This window comes from Echinops telfairi, unplaced genomic scaffold (assembly GCF_000313985.2).
Source record: "Echinops telfairi isolate 266 unplaced genomic scaffold, ASM31398v2 ScPeMD7_1;HRSCAF=3_0, whole genome shotgun sequence".
Lineage (NCBI taxonomy): Eukaryota > Metazoa > Chordata > Mammalia > Afrosoricida > Tenrecidae > Echinops > Echinops telfairi.
The window spans coordinates 35,439,317-35,449,616 of NW_022103896.1; the positions used below are offsets into that span (position 1 = coordinate 35,439,317).

Sequence of the window (10,300 nt, forward strand, 5' to 3'; positions counted from 1 at the left end):
CCCAAGGTACTACATTCGTTTAATGCAATCCTGATACAATTACCATCATCTTTCTTCATAGACATGGAAAAACTGATTTACCAACTTCACATGGAGAAGAAAGCAGCCCAGAATTAGCAGAGAACTCCTTAAAAAGAAGAACATAGTGGAAGGGCTTACTTTACCTGACGTTAGCACATATTACACAGCCACAGTGGTCAAAACCACATGGTATTGGAATAATGAGAGCTATTCAGACCAATGGAAAAGAACTGAACCCAGTAATAAAATCACCAGCATACAGACAACTGATCTTTGATAAGGGCCCCAAAAATATCAAATGGGAAGTGGACGCCCTACTCAACAAGTGATGCTGGGGAAAAATGGATAAATACCTGCCAAAAAATGAAGTAAGACCCTTATCTCACACCATGCACAATAAACTCAAGGTGGATCTCAGACCTCAAGGTAAAACCCCAAACTATTAGGGCCATCAATGAGGGAACTGGGACAAACTGAGAACTTTGGCGCAGGGAATACATAGGCTATCAGAAATAGGGAAGGACACAAATACAGATGAGTCACAAATTGACAAGTGGGATATACTGAAGATAAACACCTGTGTACATTGAAAGAATTCACCAAGAGAGTAATAAGAAAGTCCACAGACTGGGAAAACATCTTTAGCAATGACACATCAAAGGCCTTATTGCTAAAATCTACAATACTCTGCTAGCTTCCAAAAAGAAAAAACCTAATTGCCCACTGAGGAGGTGGACAAAGGACCTAAAAAGAAGTTTCACAAGGGCAGAAATCCGCATGGCCAAGAAACATGGGAAAATGTTCCCAATCATTAGCCATAAAAGAAATGCAAATTAAAACAACTATGATGAAGGAGGGGGGAGAAAAGAGGGAGGGGAAAAAATGAGGACCTGATGGCGGGGGCTTAAGTGGAGAGCAAATGTTTTGAGAATGCCGAGGGCAATGAATGTACAAATGTGCTTTACACAATTGATGTATGTATGGATTGTGATAAGAGTCGTATGAACCCTAATAAAATTATTTTTAAAAAGAATAAATAAATAAAACAACTATGAGATAACCACTGAACACCCTCAAAGATAGCCCAATTCAAAAAATCAGAAAGCAACAAGTGTTGGAGGGGCTGGAGGGAGATAGGAACTCTCATCCACTGCTGGTGGACATGTGGGTATGTACAGCCACTGTGGAAATTATGTTGGTGGTATCTAAATTAGATAGAAATGGAGCTACCATACAACCCAGCAATCCCCCTACTGGGCATATACCCAGAAGAGGCAAGAAACAAACCACGGCCAGACATCTGTACTCCAATGTTCATCACGGCACAGTTCACAATTGCAAGGAGTTGGAAACAACCCAAAGTTCCATCAACAGACGAACGGATTAAAAAAGTGTGGTGCATACATACAATGGAGTACTACACATCCCTAAAGAGCAGTGATGAACGCATGAAGCATATCACGGCATGGGAAGAACTTGAGGAAATTATGCTAAGCAAAGTACGCCAAGCACAAAAGGAAAAGTACAACGTAAGAGTCCACTGAGGTAAGCTTAAAAATGCAAAAGGTACGTAGTAGAAGGGGGCGGGGCCTGCAACGTCAGACAGAACTAGGGGACGCAACCTGGGCAGGCTGGAGCTGCTGCCGGCGCCGTGACCCACGGTAACCAAGGCAAGCTTGCCCGCCAGAAGAATATGAAAAATCAGAGTGACTCCGTTAAGGGAAAGTGCCGAGATGACGGGCTTTCTGCTGTTGCCCGCAAGCAGAGGGACTCGGAGATCATGCAGCAGAAGCAGAAAAAGGCAAACGAGAAGAAGGAGGAAACCAAGTAGCTTTGTGGCTTCGTGTCCAACCCTCTTGCCCTCCGCCTGTGTGCCTGGAGCCAGTCCTACCACGTTCGCGTTCCTCCTGAAATGCTCACAGGTCCCAGCACCGATAGCATTCCCTTTGCCCTGAGTCTGCAGCGGGTCCCTTTTGTGCTTCCTTCCCCTCAGGTAGCCCCTCTCCCCCTGGGCCACACCTGAGGGTTGAGGGGGTTACCCCTTCCCAGTGTTTTTTATTCCTGTGGGGCTCACCCCAAAATATTAAACGTAGCGTTGTAAAAGAAAAAAAAAGCAAAGGGCGCATAGGAAATATGCTAATGTGTAAATACATTTCTGGGGTGAAGTCCAGGTATTATGGCCGGGGCCAGGCCAAATCCAGGGATACAAATGGGAGTCAACTAAAAAGGGGGAGAGGCATGGGTAGCAGGGAAACAGGGTACTAACCCACCCAAGGGGAGGGTGTTGTTTATAGCTCCACAGGGAAAGAGGGACCAGACTTCAATCTGGTGTTCCAAGACGTGAATGCAACATACCCACATCAAGAAGGGAACCAATAGAGAGGTCTGAGGGGTGGCCCCAATCCCAACTACATGAACAGTCCCCTCTCCCCCCAGAAGAATTCACTTCAGAGGACAGCATTAGAGCTACAGCTCTGGGAGAGGGGCACATCTGATCAGAGCATACAACAGCGAATGAAGCGAGAGGGAGAGACAGTGGGGCACATCCTGGCCCACCATGCCCTGAGGATGATATTCATGCTAAGAGCAGCCAATGCACAGAGAGGACCATATGGATGGCCCCACTACAAGACACAACGTCCCTCACTGACACACAGCGCTTCGGGGGACAACAGTGGAGACACAGTGGGAGAATTGTGCCTGATCTGACCCCACCACACCAAGGCAAAACACTCAGGGTGTGCAACAGAACAGCAAAGGAAGCAGAGCAATGAAGTCCCCAGGGAAAACAAAAAATAGACTTTGGGGCCAGAGCGTGGCACCCCATCCAACTCGACAGGAAAACATTCCTAAGGGTCAACAAACAGACCTTGAACTACTTATAAGCTTTTCTTTTTGTTGTTGTTGGGTTTTCTTTTGTTGCTTTGTTTTGCTCCGTCATTTTTTTGGTGCATATTACTATCTCTGCGTGTCTATCTAGGTAAGATAGGTGGGATAAACAATCTGGAGAAGAAAACAATGGGAACAATGGTTCCTGGGTGACCTGGGAGAGGGGGAGATGGGGGAAAGGAAGTGGATGTTAACAAACTCAGGGACAGGGGAACAACAAGTGATCCAAAATCGATGGCAAGGAGGGTGTAGGAGGCCTGGTAGGTGGTCAAGGGCAATGTAACCAAGAGGAATTACTGAAACTCAAATGAAGGCTAAACATGATAGTGGGTCAAGAGGAAAGTAAAAGGAAGTAGAGGAAAGAAGTAGGAAGCAAAGAGTATTTATAGAGGTCTAAATACAGACATGTATATATGTAAATAGATTTATATATGATGATGGGGAAATAGATCTATGTACATATATTTATAGGTTTAGTATCAAGGTAGCAGATGGACATTGGGCCTCTACTCAAGTACTCCCTCAATGCAAGAACACTTTGTTCTATTAACCTCACATTCCATGATGCTCACCTTCCTAACACAATCACTGAAGACAAAGAGGGTGCATAAGCAAATATGGTGAAGAAAGCTGATGGTGCCCAGCTATCAAGACATAGCATCTAGGGTCTTTAAGGCTTGAAGATAAGCAAGTGGCCATCTAGCTGAGAAGCAGCAAAGCCCACATGGAAGAAACACACCAGCCTGTGTGATCATGAGGTGTTGATAGGATCAGATGTCGGGCATCAAAACCCAGAACAAAAAATCTTATCATTGGAATGAGGGGGAGTGCAGAGTAAAGACCCAAAACCCATTTGTAGGCAACTGGACATCCCCTTACAGAAGGATTGTGGGGAGGAGACAATACAGTCAGGGTGCAGTATAGCACGGATGAAACATACAACTTTTTTCTAGTTTTTTAATGCTTCCTGCCCCCATTATCATGCCCCCAATTTCACCTTACAAATCTGGCTAGACTAGAGCATGTACACGGGTACAGACAAGAGCTGGAAACACTGGGAAAGCAGGACAGATAAACCCCTCAGGAGCAGAAGTAGCCATTCCAGGAGGGGAAGGGAAATTTTTGTGGGGGGAGATAGGGAAACCGATCACAATCATCTACCTATAACCCCCTCCCAGGGGGTTGCACAACAGAAAAGTGGGTGAAGGAAGACATCAGTCAGTGTAAGACATGAAAAAATAATAATAATTTATAAATAATCAAGGGTTTATGAGGGAGGGAGGGAGGGAGGGGGCAGAGGGAAGGGAGGGGAAAAAATGAGCTGATGCCAAGAGCTCAAGTAGAAAGAAAAGGTTTCTAAAATGATGATGGCAACAATTGTACAAATGTGCTTGACACAATGGATGGATGTATGGATTGTGATAAAAGTTGTACGAGCCCCCAATAAAATGATTTCAAAAGAAAAGAAGGAAGAAAATGTCCCAAAGATGACTGTGGTGATTATTGTACAACTCTTCTTAATATGCTTGAACTACTGAATTGTATGACGTTAATTATTTCTCAATAAAACTTTAAAAAATATAGATTGACTCATGGGTGTGCAGGTGTGGCTAAAACCTGGAACAAGGTAGTATTTCACATAACAGTCTTTATTTCTTTTTTTTATTGTAAAACTATCAGCATGTCTAATCTCACCAAAAAATTAAAAAAAATAAAAAGTTAACAGCAGTAACAGGACAGCTGGAATAAACTCATAACCTCCGAAGGTGACTACTGAGGTGCAACACTCACCAGATGAGATGTATTTATTTAAAATCAGTTCATTTGCCCATTCGACTCATATTTCTGTAATCGCACTTGAAATAAGAATTGACGGTAGATTATTTCACTTGAGTTCCTGTGTTCCGAAAGTTATGTTACTTCTCGTGAAAGGATCATTTTAACCTATACCACAGTATAGGTCAGGGCAGTATTTCCTTCTGTGATACATAGGGTCGCTATGGGTCAGAACCGACTTGAGACCCCTCATGACAACTGCTTAGACAATGGAGGGCAACCATAATTGTGATTGTGATTGCAGTCTCTTAAGAGAGAGACCAGAAAACAGACCTTGAGTTAATTACTCAGGTAGCCACAGGTTCCGTTTTATGGCTAATCAAAGGAACCAATATTTTTTTCCCCAACTGAACAACTTCTACATGTATAATTCAGTGCCATTGATTATACTCTTCATGTTGTACAATCATTATTAATATCCCTTTCCAAATTATTCCACCACCATTAATATAAACTCAATGCCCCCTAAGCAACCACTCTTCCTTCTTTACCCATGGTAACCATTGATCAAGTTTGGTTTCCTTTTTTCAATTTTCTTGATACAATATTCACATATTATACTTCCATAGTTAAATCGCTTTTTAAAAGCGTTGTACATACATCATCACAATCAGTTCTAATGCTCCTTCCCCCTGCAACCAATATTTATTAAGTCATGATAGAAGGGGAGAGCCTGTACATTGCTACTGTTGCTTGTTGTTGGTAACGTAAAAAAAGGAAGTGCTTTTAGATAAAAAAGGAAAATGTTTCTCAAAGATCAGTATTGGCCATTTGTTTACGAATCTCTTAAGTTCCAACATAATTCAAACAAATGTTGTATTGAGTACCCAATTCTAATCATTACAGAAGCAATAAAGCAGAAGTCAAGACAGTGAAGCCCAATGTTAAAGCAGCTATCACTAAGTGCAAAAAGTGCATGTAATGTTCATTTCTTTTTTAAAAGGTCTGACTTTTCCAAATTGATACAATGAGCATGTGATTTTCTTCATTTTAAAAATACATGGTCAATTGAAAGTCCCATTATTTTTATCTATATTAAAAGTATCTAAAATTAAAAGTATATTACCTTTTGTGAAATCTTTACTATTTTTTATCCTTATGTATGAACAATTGAAATAATCCCTTAAGATATGTATTTTCAGATTCCTGTTCCCGGAGAAGAGAAAGCAGGAAGCTGTACTCTCTTAGATTAAGCCAGATAGTATAAAAAGCTCATGACCAATTATTTGAAACAGCTGCAACTGAGTCACTGAGCTAAATTTTAAAACCAACCTAACTTTATTAAACATTTCAAAGCACACTTAAGAATTTAAAGACACAGATAGGAATTTTGGTTGTAGGTTTGTTTGCATTGATCTGTGGTTGTGGGAAACACAAAGATTTCTCCCAAGTCGTCTCCCCCAAATACGTTAGACTTAGGACAGTGCTTGCAACAAATGGTAAATGATTGTCAAGTCACCTCCCTGAAGGCAGTCAGTTGCCAGACTACTGTCTGGGCCCAAAACAGGTAGGTCCTGCTCCTTCCTATTAACTTGTAAGGTGACCAGATGTCCCGCTTTTGGCGTGACAGTCCAATTTTTCCCCGCATCCTGCGACATTTTGAAAAAGTCCCGATTTTTGGAAAGAATGCACGACAAGCTAGGGTATACTGTGTTTGGCTGCCATGTGGCTATTTCACCCGGATATGAGGGTTATCAATGGTGTCCTGCTTTTGTCACGCTTTACCAATGTTAAAATCGCGTCACCTGATGTTAAGGACAATGGGCTACTTCTCACCAAAGGCTTGTGACAATGGGCTACTTCTTGCAAAGGCAGATTCCTGTAGGTGGGTTTACACCCTACTGATAATGGTTTCTATAGCGAGCCAGAGAACAGGTCAACCCAGCTCAGTGACATCCAAAGTTAGGCTGCAATCTTGAATCTAGGATCCGCCCATCTTGTCACATGTGTACTTCTATTACCTCCCCTTCCTATTACATGGATACCCCTAGATCACCTCCCTCCCATTACTGTACTACCTATAGCACAACCCTTTCCTGTGACTTATGACAGCACCTGTAATTAGGGGCTTGCACATCCCCAGAGAATATAAAGGCCTTGGTGAGCAAGAAATATCTCTCACTCTCTCTCTCTCCACGTGGACCACCAAGTGAGGCTGAGGCGAGCATACTACCATGAAATGTGTCTGACTCCATTATTTCAATCTCCCTACTATCTCTCATGCCCTCTGTGGCTTTACTATAGTCTTTACTTACAATCGCTGTACAATTGCGCCTTACCGGACCTGTGATGATGTGTTAGGAGGGGTACCCTGACATACAGCATCCATTACATGTGGCCTGTAGGAAAAGAACTCTTTTGAGTTATATCCCGCGTAACAATTGTACAGCCTCATCGGACAGAGAGGGTGAATTGGGAAAAATATTTTTTGAGTTTATTTTTTTAAGTGTGTTTTTAAGTCTGAGTGAGATATGGTCAGACAAAGATTCAGGATACAGAGTACGATATCACGCTTTGCCACCTCTTGAAGAAACAAAATGTAGTGGTAATGAATAAGAGAATGAAAAAGTTTCTTCAAGTGGTAAAGAAATTTAATCCTTTCCCAGAGTCAGGAACCTTTGATATGGAGATCTGGAATAAGGTAGCCATTAACTTAAGCTAATAAACCCACAGGGAAGGACAGAGCATACCCATGGAGACCTGGGTGCTATGCGTGCAGACTAAAACAGTGTTGGAGCCTCTTCAGGGTAAGAGAGCAAAAGAACAAGATCAGCAGAGCAGTGAGAATCCTCTAAGATACCCAAACTTAAATCTGGTGAGAGGCAAGCAGAATGGGTATCAGGCAAATGAGAAGATTTTAGACAGAGCTGAGAAAATTAAGCCAGAGTCAGGACAGGAAATTATATTAAAAGCATCTGTTCCCCTGCTGGAATTTAGTGTAAGAAAGTCTAGAGATTATAAAACGAGCAAGCAAGCCAGTGCTGGAGGTAGAGAGATTGACTCCAAAGAAATGCAAACTAAGAGAGCTAACACAGAAGATGAAGTTCGGGAAGTAGAGCTTTAGGATATTTCAGTCCAGAAGACCATCTCAGAGAATAAAAGCAAAGAGGCAAAGTATAGGAAAGCACCTTTACTTTCAAGGGTAGAAAGAGGAATTGCAGGAGGAGATTTAGAATTTAGATGTCTTATCCTGTTAAGAATTTCCAGCAGGCAGCCTTATGGGAAACAGCAACAAGGAATTCACATTGCCTTACCCTTTGAGTTGCTAAAAGATCTCAAGCAGGCAGTCAATGATTATGGCCCAGACTCACATTTTGTAATTAGCATAAGGGCTTTAGCAGAGTCTGAGAACTGGACCCCTGTTGACTGGAGGGCCCTGGGGAAAATATGTCTTTACCTTCAGAATTTTTACAATATCATATGTGGTGGGATTTTACAGCCCATTCACAAGCTCAGAAGAATGCAGAGGATGGGATAGATATAGGGATTCATCAGTTGCTAGGGGATGAGAATTGTATCACAGTTGAGTCTCAACTACAGTTTACTGAACAGACAATAGGACAGATACGTGAGGTTTGCCTAAGTGCCTGGGAAAAGATAATTCCATCAGAAGAGAGAAAGCCAAGTTACATGGCTATAAAACATCCTATGCTGACTTTATGTCCCGATTGAAAAATTCTATTTGCAAATGTGTAAAAAATGTCCAGGCAGTAGGAGACCTACTGCAGAAGCTATCTTATGATTTCTCTAATAAACACTTTAAAAATGCTTTGCATCCCTACAGGGAACACGGCACACTGTTAGATTATCTCAGATTATGCAGCAATGTAGAAACAGATGAAAAAGGCCAACCTCATGGCAGCTGCCTTGCCAAATTACACCAGACTTAGAAGAAAGTGCTTTAGTTGAGGGAAGACAGGTCATCTTCAAAGAGGGTGTAGGCAGCGCAGGCCAATCAGCCAGAGAATGGGCCAGGCCCACTGAGTTCGGGTTTAAAAGAACCTGAACTCTTCCCCCCCTGCAGGAAAGGAACTCATTGGGTGAGACAATGTCGCTTAAGATTCAACAGTAAAGGACTGCCATTAGCAAAGGCTTCCAGGCGGGAAAATGGAGGAAGGAACTTGATCCAAGTCTCACCCAACTGAGCTCGGAAGTCAGAGCCTCTGCCTAACCCAGCAAAAGCATCTTTGAATGGCAGCAATCACAGGTATCCCCCAGTCTCACAGCAGGAGATCACACCTGGCCAAACAGGCAAAAGCCCAGCCTCTTTTCTTGCTGCAGTAAGTTTGACTAGCCAAGAAAAGGTTCGGAAGCCCTCAAAACAGTTTGTTGATTCTAAAAAGCAGGAGCATCTTATTGAAAGAGTAATACACTTTCTATCAGGAAGATTTACCCTAAGTACTCAAGGAATTAAAATTGATACTGGAGTTGATCAGAGTTGTGAGGAAATGCCAAAAGCTGTGATTAAATCAGAAATTATTAAGAGTAGTAATTGGGGTCCGCTACCTAAAAGAACTATGGGATATTTGTTACGAAAGTCCAACCTGAATTCTCAAGGTGTTCAGATTGTTGCCAGAGTTGCTAATAAGGATTATGAAGAAATTAAGGCAGTGATAAAATATGATATACCATGGTTTATAAAGAAGGAAAATTGTTAAGCCAATTTTTGCTTCCTTGCATTTCTAGAATTAAAAGTTAGACTTATCAGGAAACAACATTTAAGAAGTCTGACCACCCTATATTAAATCAAGGGGTCTTTTGGAGTGCTGTTGTGGGAAAACAACAGTGGCCCCACATGGAATTAGAAATTGGAGGAAAAGGTTTTTAAATTCTGGATATGGGATGATTTCCTTAGGGCATTCACGAGGGCCTAAGACCCGCCCGTTAACATCCCCTAAATCTAGCATGGAAGAAATGAGTGAAGACAGAATATCGCAAGATTGTAAAATCCTACAGTGTAAGAAACCTAAAGAGCACTATGGCTTAACTGAGCCTGTAACCTTACTGGTAAACTTAAGAGAAAAAAATGTCTGTTTGGTAAGCTACTTCAAGATCATCTAACAGATTTATTAAGAATTTTTTTCAGTCTTTCAAATCATCCTGAGTGTGGTAAGAAGGTCTTGCGCTTAAGTAGCTCTCTCAATCCTCTGAGAGCTGACAGCCAACATTTACATAACAATGAAGGTTATCTAACTAGTAGTTTTACTGGTTCAAAACCAAACAAGTTAACAGAGATTGCCAGAAATGCTTTAAAATTTGCATTGTTAAAACAAAAGGGGGAGAAGAGTAATTCTATCCATGACAAATTTCATTTGGTCATTTTAACCAAAAAATTTCTCCCCTTACTAAAAGCTTGTACCAAATTAGAGCAGATGAACACATTTTCACTTCTACAGAGAAAGCTGGTCCCAAGGAGTCCCAAGAAGATGGGAATCGCATTTGGGATCCAGGTCCATTTGTCACCTGGAGAAAGGGCAACGCATTTATGTTTTTGCAGAATAGAGCTGATGGACTCCCCTAGAGATTGACTCCAAAGAAATGCAAACTAAGAGAG

General features: G+C 41.8%; 1 protein-coding gene across 1 annotated transcript; it reads left to right on the plus strand.

Moving 5' to 3' along the window:
- Positions 1–221: 221 nt before the first annotated feature.
- Positions 222–1,901, plus strand: LOC101639161 (small EDRK-rich factor 2-like). The gene is made up of 2 exons (XM_045287183.1): positions 222–260; positions 1,652–1,901. Exons 1-2 carry the CDS (start codon positions 222–224, stop codon positions 1,850–1,852), a joined length of 240 nt encoding a protein of 79 aa, XP_045143118.1. The 3' UTR covers positions 1,853–1,901.
- Positions 1,902–10,300: the final 8,399 nt, after the last annotated feature.